General features: G+C 45.1%; 1 protein-coding gene across 1 annotated transcript; it reads right to left on the bottom strand.

Moving 5' to 3' along the window:
• Positions 1–217: 217 nt before the first annotated feature.
• Positions 218–19,405, bottom strand: LOC120031292 (protein argonaute-1-like). The gene is made up of 19 exons (XM_038976976.1): positions 19,226–19,405; positions 14,728–14,914; positions 13,464–13,584; positions 13,107–13,288; positions 12,386–12,522; positions 11,765–11,899; positions 10,821–10,908; positions 10,356–10,503; positions 10,136–10,255; positions 9,738–9,860; positions 7,566–7,699; positions 6,989–7,173; positions 6,046–6,205; positions 5,755–5,845; positions 4,767–4,961; positions 4,314–4,448; positions 4,017–4,118; positions 3,239–3,438; positions 218–3,003 (listed from the first exon to the last, which is right to left on the bottom strand). Exons 1-19 carry the CDS (start codon positions 19,248–19,250, stop codon positions 2,895–2,897), a joined length of 2,577 nt encoding a protein of 858 aa, XP_038832904.1. The 5' UTR covers positions 19,251–19,405; the 3' UTR covers positions 218–2,894.
• Positions 19,406–19,494: the final 89 nt, after the last annotated feature.

Here is a 19,494-nt window from a genome sequence, read left to right as displayed (position 1 = left end):
CTCAGTTCTTACGTCAAAATGTTTCCCTTTTCCTCTCTGTAGACTGACATAATTTTTTTTTTAAATCTATTAAGGTTTCAGAGATAGTGTTTGGAGCTTTCTGATGTGATTTAGGCTACAGATATGTCATAATAAAAAATTAAAACCTGCATACAATTGGGTTTTCCAGGACTGACCATAAATACATTACGTTTGTCTGTATGCAACAAAAATCAACAAGAGTAATAAAAAACAAATGTATTTTCTTTAAAAAATAGCCCTCCCCAACAGAGTCCCCATACTATTACATCATACAGAGCCAAAATAAGTTGCTTCCATGTCCTTTCATTCAACCAATTGAGAAGTGCTATGACAAGGACTGTTCTTGTTCAGTGGCTTTTATATTGCTTAGTCAGTGAGGCTGGGTGGAGCGGATTCGCTTGTGTCCTCATCATGATGCTTTTCCCAGGGTAATTCCATGTTCTCCCCTGTTGCAAGGTGCTTTGTGTCTTCAGTGAGTGAAGATAAGAACTGCATCTGGATCAGTGTTGCTGGGCTTACCCAAGCTGAATTTGAACACAGAGGGGCCGGGGACTAACCCCAACTGCAAAGGCCCCGCTACATTGGTGAGCCCAAATTCATTACAGGTTATATACAAATCACCTTGGACACGTGGGGTCAGTAAAATGGTGTACAAAAGCATTTTGAGTGCGTAAGTCCATAAACATGAATCCCCCAAAAATTGGCATATCATTAAATCTCCATCGTCATTCCCTTCCAACATAAAAGGTGCTCTACCACCCATCAGACATGATTGGTGGCGCTTGAAGGCCAAGAAGTGAAAGTTGTCAGACTACTTTTCGCATAGTACCCCCTTGAGGATACACTCTGACACTATTCATCACAACAATACCGAAAACAGCCTTTCAGTTCACCGTTTACACAACTGAAGCTATGACTGACAGGCAAAAGTGAGCGTAATAAGCTCCTATCTCTAGGAAAACAGAAAGAAGGTGGCTCAGAATATCCAGTCATAATAAAAATGTGTTACATGCGTTTCATAAAGTCAGAAAGTGATCAGAAGTGAAGGCAGGGCATATTGAGTAAGTACCCCCCAAATAACCTGTGTCGCAAACCCCTATCTGTGTTGTCCATGCACACAGCGCACCAATGGGGGATCATACACTAGGCTGGGAGGAGGGGAGCTGAGGCAGAGGGTTGAGCGGGGTATGGATAGGGGGAAAAAGGGTGGTGGTGTTGGAAGGAGGGGGTAAGTATTCATGTGGGGGTTTTAAGGGGGGCAAGTGCATGCGTGGAGGCAGCTCGGTACACACTCAGTAGGAGAATGTGAGGGGGTGAGGGGGCATGAGTGTGCTTGTGTTGATCGACGCTGTGGTCGATGTTTGTAGGTAGGACAAGCTATGTACAAAATGTTTTAAAAAAGAGGCGCTATATGTGCGTACAGTGTGTGTGTAGGTGTATGTCAACGTAGTGTATTGGTGTGTACGTCGTCCCCATTGACATAGGTTGGAATGTGTAGCTAGAATGTGTAGAATGATCATATAGCCAAGGTCAAGTGCTAAAAGTGAGGGAGAAACACTTTTCATTCAGTGTTCTCTGGCCCACATCTTTTTGCTGCTTTCACACCTACAAAGACAAGATAAAGACCTTGTATTGCTACTGTTACTCTTGGTTCAGCAAGCTTAGAGAGGTTGTAGGTGTGAGAATATGTATTATGTAGGTAGGTGTGGGGGGGGGGGGGGGGGGTGTAGACCTGTGTGTGAAGGCTGAGGGAAGACAAATCTCCCCATTCTGAAGTAACATAAACCAATCAGGTAAAGAATGTGCCTCGTAATCCCTTTCGCAGAGTAAATGCATTCTGACACAAAGATTATCTTCCTGTTTACATAAGTGCCCCTTTTCCATTGGTAGGCATCACATTAGGCTGGTTAATAATAATAATGCTGGTTTAGGTGCATGGGGTGTGAGTATATTCAAGTATATTCAATACACTCAATGCAATGGTCCCTCTAACTTCTACATTGGCCTCTCTCTACTGGCTAATTTTAAGAGGAGACTCCCCAACCTGCACAGAAACAGTGAAGGACTTAAGTCTCATGTATCTACGATATAATACACCTGCTCTTACTATCTCTGCTCTATTTCCACTATTACGAGCAGAGGGCTAGCCTCACACAGACACTTCATATTAGGTGCAGGGTGGGCGGCATTGACTACATGCTAATCTCTAAGTGCTAAGTGCTAAAGTACCATACGTCCCGTAGCGCGCCTCAAGGCCATAAAAAAATAAAACCGCAACATAAGAATGGAGTTCATGATAAAAAAAAAAATGTAAACGATTATAAGTGTGTCCTTTCGCCCTTCCCTCGCCCAGGGGTCCCATGACTCCTGTTGTACCAGGGGCTTGGAACAGAACACTGGCATCCGCCGTGCGGATAGGTAAGAGGCAGCATTGTGGTGGCAGTCAAAAGTCTCGGGGCAGCTCAGCGCCCGTTTTCCTCCCCTCCGTATTGCATACATAGGAGTGTGGAAGGTCACATACAATAATACCCTTTCCCCCCCCCCTCTTCTTTTTTTAAAAAGTCAACATAAAAACACACAGTCCTGGTAAAGTAAATACAAATAAACACTTAATAATATCAACAATGATAATAATAACCGTTGTGCAGGACGCTGCAGTCTGCCTGGGTTGATCAGGTGAGGGATGTATAGTTCTGGTACTGGGGTGGTTTGGCTGTGGTGGGTCAGTCAAGAGAGGTTATGTGGAGTGTGTGGGTGGTCACAGCCATGGAGGGAGGAGGAGAGGTGGAAGGCTTCCAGTGGGCTCCCGGGTCCCTCACCGAGGGATGGTGAGTCTTAAGGACAGTGGTGGTGATGGTGGTGTGGGGTGGTGCTCAGGCGAAGTACATGGTCCTCAGCGTGTCGTGGTGAATCTGCACCGCCTTGGCCAGAGCCTGGGGGTCCCGACCGTTACTCTGCCCAGAGACATGGCTGCCCTCCCCACTACAGTAAGGACAGAAAGACACATGACGCAATAAGTACCGAATAAGATCTGGAAATGATATGGTGCTTATCTTCTTCATTCATTTTAGGTTGAGGCATACAGCTGGATCTACACAACGGATGGCATGGAACTTGAATTCATCTTAACAATTAGACTACATTTGAAATCTTAAACATCTGACAACAAATTTAAGTGGAATGTCCCTTTAAACGTTAACTAGACCACCATGCTCACCTGTCGTGCTCCTTGTCCACCAGATGGTAGCGGGCACGGAAGGCCACGAGGCGGGCGTAGTAGGCTGGCGCGGGGATGGAGACGGAGCGGGTACAGCGCACGTAGGTGTGGCACAGCTGGTAGGTGAGGATTTGCAGCTCGTCGGCGGTGAAACGATTGTCGTCCCACAGGACGTAGTAATGCGAGGGCCGACTAGTCCCCTGCAGAGTGGGCAGACCATTTCAACACTCAAGAGGGGGAGGATTACTTGAAAACATGAATAACTAGTATTAGGGCCCTGTGTTTTGCCTGGATTTTAACCTTTTGTTTAAAGCTTTAACTTCAAACTGTCCGCTTTTCATGTCAGGTGGTCCAGCACCATCCTCAGACAATTGTTTAATCTTTGGTGTAATTCTCATTCCTGAATAAGGCTTAAAATACAGAATCAAATCTTGCTATGTCACATGATTGTGCAAAACACAGGGCCCTAACTATATGTTTTTAAACCTGCTCTTTTAAAGTTTTTCATATGCAATATGCACTGTTTTAACTTACATTCATTGTTATGTTTTATGTTGTGTATCGTGTAAATATATGCATGCTGCTTTGTTGGAGATGTAACTCTCAATGTGATTTCTATGGTTAAATAAATAATAAAATAAAAGTATACAAATTAAATAGCCATGGAGCCACAAAGGAGCGTTAAAGAGCTGTATGTGACTCAAGAGCCAAGAGGTTTAGAATGGCTCAGGTTAGACAAACACAGCTGGACAGCAGCAGGAAGCTCCTCCCCACTCACCTGTATACCCGCGTGACTGCAAAGGTAGAAGTCAAACTCAAACGGGTGAGTGATGCTGGTGTCCACTGTGGTCCCTGCAGGAATGTTACCACTCTTCCCGATCTACAGAAAAAGACAATACAGGACAACGATATTTCATTACAAACGCTTATCCTAACATTACAACCGCAGACCACATCAAATTAGCTCACAGGACGCATTTGGCCCGCGTGCCGATAGTTTGAGACCCCTGTTCTAGAGTGAAACCTATAAAGCATGATATAGTTATGGTTTGAATAGCTCTGACTGTTGACTCACTCTCTCAGACTTGTCGGCACAGAAGAGGCGTGTGTGGTGGCGCTTCTGGACCACGATGTAGGTGATACCAGGCTGGTAGTCCTTCTCCAGCTTGATGCACGCATCCCTGATGGCCAGAAGCTCATAGTGGAGTATCTATGCAAAAAATATATATATTTAGTTGTTATCTGTCCAAATGATATCTTTAGAGGTAGTTGCATTGCTCCTCTCTTTCTATAACTCTTCCCAGTATTGTGTATTATTGTGACGCTATACTATATCAAATCATACTTATTCAGAGATGAACTACATACCATTACTTTAGTGCTATAAACTACTAGGCCTATTGGTCAAAGTGATGGAAAATATAGTGATCTGGCCAATCCAACTCTGTCACTTATAAATAATGAAAAATGGATCCCCATCTCTATTGACAACCATTTATAACCCCCAGCGACAGAGACCAGTAAGTACCTGTGGCAGCTGCCCCTCAGGCACTCCGTCCCTGTAGAAGATGATCCTGGTGGGCTTGAAGCGGGTCGACTTGTAGAACTGGATCAGCAGCTCTCGCACCATGTAAGAAAGGTCTTCGATAATCTCCTGCCTGGGCCTCTGGACCCTGACTGTGGCACAGTACCTGCTGGGGTGGGCGTCCATACTGCCTACCACCTGGAGGGAGAGAAAATAAAAAAAATAGGAGAGAGGGATGAGAATAAAAGAGAAATGAGGGGACTAGCCATGCAGACACAGACTAGGGCCTGTATTCAGAAAGCATCTCAGAGTAAGAGTGATGATCTATGATCTGGTCCCCCCTGTCCACGTAATCTTATTCACTATTAGCCAAAAGGCAACTGATCCTATATCAGCACTACTACTCAGACTCTTTATGAATCCTGGCCCAAAACTCAGAAACCACTCCTAAAAGCAAAAACTTTGAAAATACAGAGATGAGCTGAAAAATAAAGATTGACAACCCAAAACATAAATATTTAATTCAGTGTTCTAGGATTCACCTCTAGCCAATGATACAACGTGAGCACTAGCATCCTCTAGAGGCACAGGATAGGCGGTGTGGGAAGCTCTGTGTCGTCAGTATCTATAACAGTAACCTTGTAGCCTTACGCCTTGTTATTGTGAGAAAAATGGTCATCCTTCCTGACCGCCTCTGTAAGCGCAGACACACACCCACAGAAGCACATACAGACGCATACAGAGGGCTGTGTGACTCAACAGCCTGTCATGATCGCTTGGCAACCACACAGCCAACCACAGCCAGGCCCGGGTTGCGAGGATCGGGGTGACGTCATTTCTTCCCTGTCTGAGTCAGTGCTGAGCCATTCTCTTCCCCTTCTCCACCTCTTCTTCTCTTCCTCACTCGTCCCTCTTAAAATGTGATGTACTCTAAATATATAATAATTTGTGTTAACATTGTGTAGTGGTAGTATTGGAGAAGCAGCCTTACAGCGGTAATGGAGGGTTTCTTCCCATCTCCAGCAGGGGGGTGTGTTACATCGGCCCCCAGGAAGATGACAGGCTCCTGGAACACTGCTGACCTGTGAGACAGGAAGAGAGAAGGGACAAATGTCATGTTTCTAAAGAGTGCTCATATACATGAATGCGTTTCCACCCAGAGCACATTAAGACCAAGTTCGTATCCATTAGGTACCAAACGCAACAAAACGAACTGACAAAGGAAGGGACTTTGCATGCCATAATGAACCCAACCCAGTGGAGAGAGTTGGTGAAAGTTTACCGTTGGTGGGGCACCAGGATATTGTTGATTCCCCCCAGCTTGACGTTGATCTTGAGGCAGAGGTTGGAGAGGGTCTGGGGAGACGTCTTCACCACGTTCTTCACCTGGACACACTGAGTGGCCATTCCTAGGAGAGTGTCTCCCACCCTCTTCACCTCCGCTACACAGGACCAGTAACAGGCAGAAATTAAGTACAGATCCATAAATGCTAAACGGAAGCTATTATACACGAAGTACAAAACATGAAGAACACCTTCCTAATATCGAGATGGCTGGATGTCTTTTCGGTGATGGACCATTCTTGATACACACGGGAAAGTAACTGCAATGATGAGATAGATCTTATTTGTTTTATTATCTTGCTGTCATACTGCGTTCAACAGTGTTCGATCTTGCCTAGCTATCTTGTGTCAAGAGGACCACAATGGAAATAAGTCCCAGACTTTGTGTGTTATCCTCCATGATTTTACTCATGTGCACGTATGGTTTTTTCAAGTTTTGTGTGTGCTTGTTTTCTTTTTAAATGGTCAAATAATTTATTTATTTTTATTTAAAAAATGTAAAGTGCTGAGCGTGGAAAACCCAGCAGCGTTGCAGTTCTTGACACAAACCGGTACGCCTGGCACCTACTACCATACCCCTTTCAAAGGAACTCTTTTGTCTTGCTCATTTACACTGAACGGCACACATACATAATCCATGTCTCAATTGTCTTAAGGCTTAAAAATCCTTCTTTAACCGGTCTCCTCCCCATCATCTACCTACACTAATTTATGAAAAATGTCCTGTAATATTTTCAATTGTTCAATATTCTATGTCACGTATGTGTTATGCATTTTAAATTATATGCAATTATTAGTCATGTAAATCCTGCATTTCTTCAGTTTTATCTGTGAACAAGAATAAATCAACTCAAACTCAGCATGAATAAGGCCAATCTTACCATAGACGGGGGTCTTTCCAGGTAGGATGACGATGATAAGTTGCAGTCCAGAGTAGGTGTTCTTCAGGTGCCTGAACATAGGCTCCACACTGTCGGCTCCCTGGGCGTATTTACAGAAACACGGCTGGCCCTGGATGGGCATCCCAGCATCCTTGGAGATCTTACGCAGCTGGTCTGTGAAGTTCCTGAGGAGAGTGGTGAACATTTTTTGTTAGGAAAGGAACCTGGTTCACATGGTGGTGCTGTCTGCGGTGTCCAGGACTGTGTTTATTAAGCACCAAACAGAAGACAATGGACTGAAACAGGGATGTATTATCTGGATTTCTCCAACAGAATTCTCATATCCAATTGCAAAACATTTTAGAACGTTTCCCATAGTGTGCACTAATGAACACAACCCATACATACCACAGCAAGTAAATCTTGAAATATAAAACAAATAACACTATTCTAACACACAAAACTACCTAGAAAAGCAAATATTTTATCTTTAGATAAATATTGTTGCACTGACAGGAATCTCTAATACGATGCCTGAAGATACCCACACTAACCCGACTCCCAGAAGGATACTTACTTGAGCACCTCCTCCCGACACTGTTTCTGGGGGGCGAAGCAGGCGATGGCCCACACCTTGATCTCAATACCGTTGTAGAACTGCTTTCCCCTCATGTCCCACACCCCCTGGTTGGGCGTGGCGATGGCCCGGTTCTGTGAGGTGGAACAGGTGGGAGACAAAAGCTTCAGAACCAGATCAATGTCAGGGCTGTTTGCACTCTGTGAAATCCACAACTACTGTAGTGGGGACTGACTTCTGAAGCCTGGTTTGATATAGAGTGGTGAGCAGAAACTCTGTGGACCCTTTGTGTCCGGAAGTAATTTAGTCATTCATCGTAGCCGTTGGTGCTCTGTCGAGTTGCTATTTTCTTGGGTTTTCCCGTGTCAATTAACTTGTGGCATTCCTGGATTACTCATAAAACTAATAAGGTCTGATTTAAATCAACAGTATTCAGTTTATAAAAAGGTTAAGGGTACAAGACTGTGTACATGGCTGTGTTGGCAAAATCACTACATATCCCCTCAAGCAAAGCGGGGAAAGGCTACCCGTTGTCACAGTTCCAAGACCTGTCAGAAACGTCCAGCTAAACCTACGCCAATGACGCCGGTGGATCTCAAAACTGAACTTGGATCCGCGTTAAGTAGAAATGATATTCTTCACCACAGTTGTCTTACGGCAGATCGAACCAGCCATGACTATTCAACAACACAATAAATAATTGTCTTTTTTTTTTTCAAATTTCTTTCCAGCGAATTTCTTAGTTACATGATTGTATAACTAGCAAAGGAGTTTTGAAGTTGAGGGTACAGTATTTATGAAGTTTGGCAATGAGGACGAAAACTAACAGGATATAGCTGGGCGCACATGCACACGACATTAATTCAGGAGATGAATTGCAGTTTTTATACCCTGATATCAGGAAATGGCAGCGAAAAGTTTGATTAAACAATTCAGAGACTAAAACGAATACGTCAGATGACATATTTAAGGAGAGCGAATCGATATACAATCCCGAAATCAGCAGTAACTGTCAATCGTAAAACAAATCTTAAAAAACGATGTTTGAGTGAACATGAGTCCAGAAAATGAATGGTGAAGTCCTCCTCACCACTCTATAGCCTACTGGTGAGTAGCTGTGTGGGCTACTCCTGCTGTTACTGTCATATACACTACTGTTCAAAAGTTTGGGGTCACTTAGAAAATGTCCTTGTTTTTGAAAGAAAAGCACATTTTCGGTCCATTAAAATAACATCAAATTGATCAGAAATACAGTGTAGACATTGTTAATGTTGTCACTGACTATTGTAGCTGGAAATGGCTGATTTTGAATGGAATATCTACATAGGCGTACAGAGGCGCATTATCAGCAACCATCACTCCTGTGTTCCAATGGCACGTTGTGCACCGGGGCCTCCCACTCCTCTTTCTATTCTGGTTAGAGCCAGTTTGCGCTGTTCTGTGAAGGGTAGTAGTACACCGCGTTGTACGAAATCTTCAGTTTCTTGGCAATTTCTCGCATGGAATAGCCTTCATTTCTCAGAACAAGAATAGACTGACGAGTTTCATAAGAAAGTCTTTGTTTCTGGCCATTTTGAGCCTGTAATTAAACCCACAAATAGTGATGCTCCAGATACTCAACTAGTCTAAAGAAGGCCAGTTTCATTGATTCGTTTAATTAGAACAACAGTTTTCAGCTGTGCTAACATAATTGCAAAAGGGTTTTCTAATGATCAATTAGCCTTTTAAAATTGTAAACTTGGATTAGCTAACACAACATGCCATTGGAACACAGGAGTGATGGTTGCTGATAATGGGTCTCTGTACGCCTATGTAGATATTCCGTTGAAAATCAGCCGTTTCCAGCTACAATAGTCATTGACAACATTAACAATGTTTACACCGTATTTCTGATCAATTTGATGTTATTTTAAAAATGGACAAAAAAAATTGCTTTTCTTTAAAAAACAAGGACATTTCTAAGTGACCCCAAACTTTTGAACGGTAGTGTGTATATATCTGGACAGTAAATTGTGCAAAAAAAAAAAAAACTGAGCCCAATGCGAGTGGCAAATTAATTACTCCTCCATTTAGCCTGCTGGACCAAGTACACAGCATTTTTTTTTTTGCACTAAGTACACAGAATTGAAAGGATGCTTAATGTGGCTGTACTAGAAGTGTGATGTCTCTTACCCGTCCTCCATACTGTAGGATAGGGGCAGGCAGCACCCTTCCCGTCACCTCCGCCATCTCATCCTTCACCTTGATCCCAAACTCCTGGATGTACGGGTCCAGGTTAAAGTTGGCATTTTTCATCTGTGGACAGACGGGGACAACAGATAGGATATGTGTTATTCATTCTCTCGTGTCACATTCACACTGCACAATGCTGTGCTGTCAATTCACATCTAATCTGTGGAGAAAATAATAGGAAGTAATTTACTATGTACAGTCTTTTCCCTCAAGTCTAGTAGTAGTATGTGTTCATCTGTGTTGGATGGTCTGTTAAATTCATTAATGCCAATTCTCATGCTCATAGCTGGTAGTTTCGCATTGCAGCCTCCAGCCACCAGGCGACACCACTGACTCACCAGCCGGCTGATCTCCTCCTGTCTGTCAGGTGCAGAGCGAGCCGTGGCTTTGATCATAGTGGACGTCTGATTATCTGTCAGTTTCTTGATGCAGCGCTGCCCTGCTACTATGTTACACACCTGCAGGGACACAAAACCAAAAACCATTGAGCATATTATATAAGCAGGAATTTCCTTCTCAAGTACAGAAAGCAACTGGATTGGATTGAATGTTTCTCACCTCCAGGGGCAGGTAGGTGTGCTTCTGCTCCTGTCCCACCTGGAGGCAGGGCAGGTGGGGATACTTGAGCTGCAGATTGTACTTCTGCTTGAAGTACTGAGCTACCGTACATTCTACTGTCTGTCCACTCTCAAGCTGCAAGGGAAATCTGGTAGGGAATGTGTGATAAAGGTGTTAACACAGCTACCTGACAATAGTCACCCCATGCCTCACATTGATGCAAGCGCCTCGAGAAAACCCACTGGTGTCTTCGCTAAATGCTAGAAAAAAATGTGGATAATAAAAAAAACATCCATCCTTGTCACGGACCATATCTGTACTCAGAATCCCAAAGACCAATATCCCAACTGACACAGGTGATTTATGGGTCATGACTTTTATTGGAATTCTCTCAGACATATCATCCACCCAAAACATCCCTTCTCCGGGGAGCATCAGTAGGGTCAACCGTGTGACGCTACTCACGTCTGGTGGCTGGCGGGGCGTCGCGTGACGTTGCAGACGCGGTACTTCCTCTTCATCTGACCGCAGTGGGTCACCTCCACCTTCAGACCTGGTAACGCCCACCGACAGCAGGGCACAGACACACACAAAGATAAGAGCCAGCAGTAGTGACGACACGGGGACAGACATAGATGGGCAGAGGGTGGAGGAGAAGGGAAGGACATCAGAGTTCTCCCCATAGGCTGTGTGCACAGAGGCGCTGCTGCACCAGTCTTTCAGTCGTTCACGCTTTACTCTTTAGCGCCATCATGTGGCCTTTCAAATGTATTTCTTTAGGAAAACTCATACAAAACGTATAATAGTGCTTTCAATCACGCTGTTTTATAGAAATTGAAAACATTCTGGGGAGACTCCTGGGGTAGAAAATAACAGGGGGCGTGGTGGAGAGAAGGATGCATTAGGATGAACGTCAAAGAGAAGGTGGAGAAAAGGAAATGGAGGAGTGAGTCAGAAGATAAGATAAGAGAATGAGTGAAGTGAGTGGTGGATGAGTGGAGTGATGGGAGAAGGAGTGAGTGGTGGGAGAAGGAGTGAGTGGTGCGAGAAGGAGTGAGTGGGGAAGGAATGAGTGATGGAGAAGGAGTGAGTGGGGAAGGAAGGAGTGATGGAGAAGGAGTGAGTGGTGCGAGAAGGAGTGAGTAGTGGGAGAAGGAGTGAGTGGGGAAGGAATGAGTGATGGAGAAGGAGTGAGGGGGGAAGGAAGGAGTGATGGAGAAGGAGTGAGTGGTGGGAGAAGAAGTGAGTGGGGAAGGAATGAGTGATGAGAAGGAGTGAGTGGGGAAGGAATGAGTGGTGAGCTGAATGGTGGAGTGGGGAGTGACGTGAGGGGATCGTCTGAGGGGGCATTGGTGAGAGGCAGGCGGCATGGCGTGTGGAAGGTACTCACTCACTGTTCAACGGCCCACCTTTGATCTCCTTGGTGAAGCGGACCCTCTGCGAGTCGGTCAGGGTCTTGGGCTGCTCGTCTATGTTGCGGATGTCCAGAACTTCACACATGAACTCGATCACCGGCTGGGCTTTGTAGAAGGCCGTGGCCGACACTAGAGGGAGAGAGAGAGCAGTAAGTAATGCATCCAGTCTGAATGGAAGTGAAGTTCAGCGGAGACAGAAGCCCAGTGGTATAGGATTATGTTATTCCTAAGCATTGGGTTGTGTTCGCTAGGGCATGCAAGGGAAAACATATCTGAAAATGTTTCAGCGGAAAAGGAAAATGAGAGTTTCTTATAGGACAAATCCACTTAGTTCCTGCCTGTTTCGGTCCGTTTTCTTCCATTTGGTGCCTAATGAACACAACCCAATACTATAGAATGAATTTGTTTCTAAGCATTGATCTGCAGTGAATTTTTACACCACACAAAACGGATGTTAAATCATAGACCACTGTGAATGTAACTTTAGAGCAGACCTAACATATAACCTTGTGATCAGATTTTCATTCCATCATGTAGATGCAACTTTTTATGCAACAAAGTCTATGACTTCATACCCTCGAGTATATCTTGCCTGGTGGGACTCAGCCGACTCACCATCAATATTGAGCATCATTTTCCACATGGCGGGGCGTACAGACTGATGGAAACCAAACCACACCTCTCTCCCCCCTCCCAGAGGATGGTAGTATCCTTCAGGTGGGGAGAAGAATGATCGTCCCACCGGAGTGTACCTAGATGACAAAAATGACATTATGGAGAATGACTCATTTGAGTCTCAGCACCAGAGCATGACTCAATGTCCAGTAATTCTGTGTCACCTATAAGGCTTCGCAGACATAAGCTCAGAATGATTCAACAGCTTGTGTCTGATCTAGTCAAGCCTCCAAGTCAATGTCTGATTATTAGATTTAGTTCATGTGACACCTTTACACAGTTCTCAGCTATCACGCATCTGTTGTTCATGTCATCTCCTCTAGATATGTAAATATAACAGAATCTAAAACTAAATCGCTGTTCAACAAGTTTGATAGGAATGTCTTGCTATTATTAGAGATTTTTTTAAATCCAAAGTAACAAAATATTCACACCTCAAGGCAAACATATGCCTTTCAATCAGTTTGAAGACAACAGGCACACAGAGGTGTGTCCTGTGGCGAGTGTGCTGTGTGTTCTGACTGTTTGTGCATCATAGATCCTAGCTTTGCAATTAGCTACACACTTCTCTGCCCTTGCTTTCATAGTGTGTGCGTTTGCATTTGTGTGTGTGTGTGTGTGTACACTGGTGGATGTGCTTAGTGTACACAGTGTATCGTACCTCATGGAGGCTAGGTGGCGCATGGCCACATCCAGGGCTTGGACAGAGTCCAGGGGGACCTGCAGGCGCCCGCTGACCAGTGTCTCCTGGAGCAGACGCCATGACACCGTGGCCAGGAAGCGGATAGACACCTTGAAGATACGATCCTTCCCCTCCCCGGGGATAGTCACCTCAAAGTCCACCTTCAGGGAGAAAGAGGGGGGATGAGCAAGAGCAGAAAATGGAGCGATGGAGGAGAGTGTAGGCGGAGGGGAGATGGGAGGGGGGTTACAGGATAAAGAAATGGAATGGACAGACGGGAGTAGAAGCGGACTTGCTCAAAATGTATAGTACACACTTTCTCTCCTTTATGCCTACCTTCTCACTTCCGATAGGAAGCGCTAGCACTGTATAGATATTCTTCTTGCCGTCGTACACCGGCTTCCTGTCGCCAAAGAGCTGGGGCTTGAAGTGCTGCACCATGTATTCCACCACTTCCCTGCAGGGGGCGACAGAGTCAAACACACCAGGTTCACCATCATGGCCATCAGAGGTGACAAAACCACAAAAGACTACCATCTGTCAACAAATGTAGTGGTCCAAATTAAACCCAACATCCTATCAGAAATCTGGATTTAGGATGGGTGTTTTTTTGGGGAGCAGGGAAGACCCGATTGGATATGGATCAAGCAGGATACAGCTGGTGAGAGGTGATGGTCTCATGGTCGTGGGGGAATCCCTAGGACAAAGGGAGGTAGCTGTGGGGCCACAGCACCCCTGAATACATGGTGCCTTGGCTTTCGTCTAAGTGTGGGGGTAGAGTGGACGGGTTTGAAAAGGAGAGGTCATGTGGGGTTGACCTTTCGCATGCCTGCATGGACCCTTTGTTTGAGAAAAAAAAGTAAGTAAGAACGAAGCAGGAAGCTCTAAGATGTGTTCGGTGTGTGTACTTCGTATGGAACATTTTCATCAGGCAAAGTAAAACTTCGGATTTGACTCAGCTTTTCTGTTAATCAAGTAAAAGAGAGAGAGAGAGAGAGAGAGAGAGAGAGAGAGAGAGAGAGAGAGAGAGAGAGAGAGAGAGAGAGAGAGAGAGAGTGAGATGCTTTTTTTGTTGTGGTTCGATATAAAACAGTTGAGTTACACTCTATGAGGTTGTACAAAGGCTGAAATCCTCAGTCAAATCAAAGGAAAGAAACGCAGGCGGCTCAATTGGCCAACCATTGAAATGAATGGAATGGATTGGCCAATGATGACCACCCTACAATGGGGATCTCTCGAAGACCATTAATCATATCCTGGTTAGATAATGGTGGATACTGGACTAGAGAGTCATAGTCATGGTGTGCTAATGAACTGTGAGTCTCTCTCTGAATCATCTTGAGAAGTTGTTTAACCTCTACAGACTTCTACATAGAGTGTGGTCCTCCGAGTTCTGGCTATGGCTCAGTTCTACAGTCCATATTCTGTGGTTCTTAAAAACATTGGGGAAATGTTAGTGATCAAGTGGACCACTGCTTCACTTATAGTTGGGGACACCTGGGTGACAGGTGTTGAGTTGGGTAACCTCAATCCCCAGGCTATTTCCCACAGGGGACGAGGTGTGGTACACGAGACTATGTAGGGTGGCACGTTACTCTACCTGTTAACCCGTCGGGGGCACTTGTCAGGCTTGATGTCCACCTCGTAGTGGAACACGTCCATCTTGGGGATCTCCACCTCAAAGTAGTTGGCCAGCAGCTTGATGGGCTTGCCCACCGTGCCCATGCCCGGCCGGCGGGGTGCCTGGAACACCTGCTGCAGGGGTGGGGGGAAGGGCCCCATGGGCACTGGAGGGGCAGAGGTGTCGGATGGTTAGGCAAGGGCAGAAACGGTAGGGATGTGGGTATGGGAGATGAGGAAATAAATGGAGTAATGAGGAAAGAAAAGTGAGCATGGGCATGTGATGATGGGCAGAGAGGAGGGGGCATGGGCATGTAATGATGGACAGAGAGTGGGGGCATGGGCAGAGAGGGGGCATGTGATGATGGGCAGAGAGGGGGCATGAGTGGGATGACGAGTCAGGAAGAGACAGGAAGACATAGAGAGGAAGAAAAGAGCAACAGACGGACAGGAAGGAAAAGTTTGAGCAGCAAAATATGGGGAAAAAGAATGAAGGAATGGGTGTACATGGGAGAGAGAGGGGGTGAGAGGGTGACACGAGACGAGGATATTGACGAGGGATAATAGCGGGAGAGGGGGGAGAAGGAACAAAGCGATTAGGGTGAGAGGAGGGAGGGTGTGAACGAAAGAGAAGGGGAGAGGGGTGGTTGGTGGTTCAATGAGAATTAAGGGTGAGAGAAAAAGAATACATTAGGGCGACGCTGGATACACCAAGCCAGACAGACACTGAAAGAAAGATAGACATTTCCTTAAACACGCAGGCAGGGTGAGAAACTGCTAGCGGAGGAGTAGGCTAGCCTCACAAGGGCTTCTAGTTTGATTTTGTATTGAAAATAATCAAAATGACCTCAGCCTACATGAGATGGAACGATCACAAATTTGCCTTAGTTAGCGATAGTAGCATAGGTATACAATCCAACGGTCACGGAAAGACGACGAAAAGTCTGCATTTGAGATGTTTTCGTTTGACATGAATTCTACTGCTAGCCTCTTTTCAAACATAATTTGAAACTTTGGTACTGAGCAGAGAGTGAATACAATACAAACTGCATGTGCACAACTAGTGCATTGCAGTGAGGAACACAAGTATGTGAAGTTCAACAGGTGTAGGCCTGGTAAAATGTGAGCCTCCTGCCTTCCTCCCTGCATGAGAGGGGGCCCAGCCCAGCCCTGTCCAGCCCATGTCTTAACCTCTGCTTCCCCAGAGAACAGCCCTCTCACAATCACAACAAAGACCCCAGCTGCCCTCCTCCTCCATCACACAGACAGGGGGGCGAGGGAGAGCCCCCACTACCACACACACAAACACAGGGGTCCCCCCCAACATTCCCAGCCTTACCATGGAGACTCCACAGCAACACTGGCATTGTCATGGAGATCAGGAAACCTGGAGGGGTGGTGGGTGGAGTGGTAGTGTGTGTGTGTGTGTGTGTGTGTGTGTGTGTGTGTGTGTGTGTGTGTGTGTGTGTGTGTGTGTGGGACCTTGGCCTTTTTCATCCTGAAGCAGCGTTAGTGTTTCCACATTAGGTCTGAGCGGCCTCCTCCCCGGTCATTAACCTCTCTCACATGCGAGGCCTATAGCTGAGCGGAGAGCTTGTGGTTTGAAAGGCAAGCATTGAAAATCCTGTAGTCAAGCATAGCAGTCAGTCAAGGATGTATACGCTCACTAGGCCTTGAAAAAGCAGCCAACTACGGACTGGCAATCTGGCATGATAAACAACTTAAGACTAGGTAGATTCTACTGAAGGTGTGTTTGTTACGCCTACGGCATAAGTCTCAACAGTCTTGACACAAAGTAGACTAAACACACTGACACACACGCACAATTGCAGACACACACACGTCACCGGCAGCCCGCCCCACCCCAGTGTAGGCAGATGGTGAGAAGTGGAGCCAGGGATCACACATCCCCAGACAATAGCAGTCTTTCCCTGGCACTGGGGCCCATTCCACGTCAACTGTGTGTGTGTTTCTCCCTGGAGTCTGGTTTAGGCCGGGTTCCTTTATCATTGAAACATGGAATTACACACACTATTCCCACATCCATTTCCTGCTGACATCACCAGAGATGATCCCGTGTCTAATAGTTGTCTGGAATGGTGATATAGCCAAGAGTTATCTATTTATAGGTTTAGGTTCAGATAAGTATTCAAACGCTGTCCTGAGGGACAGGTATAAAACATTCTAGTAGCTTAACTCTAGTCTTGAGGACAGAGTCAGTGTTAAATGGGGCAGTGCAGTCAAACACGTGATTTTCCTGTGTTTTTTAATATTTCCTCACTGAGGTTGGAAAAATTCTGTGAAAATTCTGATAATGCATTTTAGTGTAAGAGCTGTTTGAAAAGACCGCCTGAAATGTCAGCTTGTTTGGCTGGGTGGGGTTTTTGGACCGCCCGGTGACATCACATGGTATAAGCTAATAGGCCAGTAGCAAAGACAGTTTGTCCTTCTCGCTGCCAATAAGAGCTATTTTTCAGGTTATACATCCTTCCCATTAGGCTCCTACAATTAGGCCCCACTCCCAGTCAGTCCTAGCTAAATATTTGCTTGAGCGATTACATTTTTCTAAGAAGCTATTTTCGTTCATTTTTTACCATTTTCATTTAAATCAATCACAGTAAGGTACTTAATTGCTTGCCAGAAATGATTTGATAGTGAGATTAAAGGTCCAATGCAGCAATTTTAAGGAAACTCCAACTATAATTTTGGTATTTGTTTCATTAATCCACTGTTGATACAGTCCCAAAATGTTTTGCATGTCAGCAATCAAGTTTTCAAGATATAGACCTTTCAAAATACAGAATGTGTCACAGTATGCTGCGTTTTGCATCATATGATCAACAGTGGACTAATGAAACAAATACCAAAAGATAGATTGAGCGGAATTTTCCTTTACGTGTTACTGATTAACTGACTAATATTAATGTGTAAATGGTGTCCTATAGGATGTTCAGTAAAATCCTACTAGTCCCAAATCTGGGGGCCAGTCAGTCAATGTAGTTGCGTAAAGATACACAACAAAGAATATGTAGCTTTGGTCAGAGAAGAAGACTTCTGGAGATGGGCGGGTCTGGGGGTCATTAGCTGTTTGTCCCCCTCCCCTCCTCTAAAAACAAACAACTCCATTCTTAAGTGTCAACAAGCTGTCAAACGATAGGCCTACTCCATTTGAATGACAGTAAATTTTTGCAAACATAACTGTGATTTACACTAATACCTGGGGACCATTGATTATGCACAGACTGGACTTCAGACCAGACTAAAGCACAGCGTCATAATATCACAGGTCATCATAATATTTAGAGTTGTATGGCTGTCTGCCCACTTTAATAACTAAGTAACAAAAGTGAAACACCACGTGCTTTTTGATATGCCATAACTAGCCTTTCGTGAACTAACACTGACACTTGACCCCCCCCCACCGCTACTAGCATGGACTTTGCTAAGAACTACTTTGAGGAAAAATGTACGTACTATGACTAAGATATGTGGATGTCCCACCTAGCTATTTTAAGATGAATACATTAACTGCAAGTCGCTCTGGATAAGAGGGTCTGCTAAATTACTAAAATGTAAATAACTCTAGCATTACTCAATATGAACATTAAATTGGAATGACCTTGATGTAAAAATGTTGGCACCGAAGGTTCCATGGAGGTGTGGTTTAATTTCGATAGCATGTACTAATCTAAATAATAATAATAATGGGGCGGCAGGTAGGCTAGTGGTTAGATCGTTGGACTAGTAACCGAAAGGTTGCAAGATCGAATCCCCGAGCTGACAAGGTAAAAATCTGTTGTTCTGCCCCTGAACAAGGCAGTTAACCCGCTGTTCCTATGCCGTCATTGAAGAAAATAATAATTGGTTCTTTAACTTACCTACCTAGTTAAATAAATGTAAAAAAATATATATATATTTTTTTTAAATCACAACGTAAGTCCAATAGCCACTCATTGCAGTATTCAAATAAATAACTAATTGTGGTGTTCACATAGACTTGAGTTAGTTCATTGTGGATTCATGTTGGTGGCGTGTGAATACATAACATTTCGATCAGTGCACTTTTCTATCATTCTAAAAATGTATGTAGAACAGACTGCCAAAACAGACAGTCTCGTATTTGGGGTGTGTGAGTGAGAGGGGTGCTGACTAGTGAAGGCGGGCTGTACCTCGTGTCTCCACGCCAGAGATTCCCACGGCCCCCTGCCCCCGCCCCTGACCCTGGACATTGTCAGTGCACCAAAAGACCCGTCTCTCGCTATGATAAGTAATTTCGTATAGTGCATGAGCTATGGTTGAAAAAGACCCACAATCGTTGTGATGGACGGGGTTTTCAGCCTGCCAGCTAGCATAAGAGAATGCTGCACCAGATATGACGCCCGTTTTCAAAAATGTGGGCAATTGCATGTTACCATCTGCTGCTATAGCTGAAGATAAGCAACAATTCAACCCTTGACAGAGAAAAGAGAGAGACCTACCAGCGCCAGACGGTCCCGGCTCCATCCCATCCACTTAACCGCGCGGGCACTAGACAGTCCAGGGTTCTATGGCCACAGCGCCGGCCCTTTCAGGCTGGAAGAGTTTCAGACTTCCAGCCCCCTCCTCTCGGCGTATAGTCTTCTCCGTACTCGCTAAACCCCCACCCCTTCCAGTACCCCCAGACACACAGAGTTGTAACGACAAAAGCTGCCTGTCTGATAACCCAAGAACCGCTGCTGAACGGCTCTTTGTGTGATACCTTGCGTCG

The sequence above is a fragment of the Salvelinus namaycush genome, chromosome 37 (assembly GCF_016432855.1).
Source record: "Salvelinus namaycush isolate Seneca chromosome 37, SaNama_1.0, whole genome shotgun sequence".
NCBI classification, from domain to species: Eukaryota; Metazoa; Chordata; class Actinopteri; order Salmoniformes; family Salmonidae; genus Salvelinus; species Salvelinus namaycush.
This window is presented reverse-complemented; position numbering and strand designations above follow the sequence as displayed.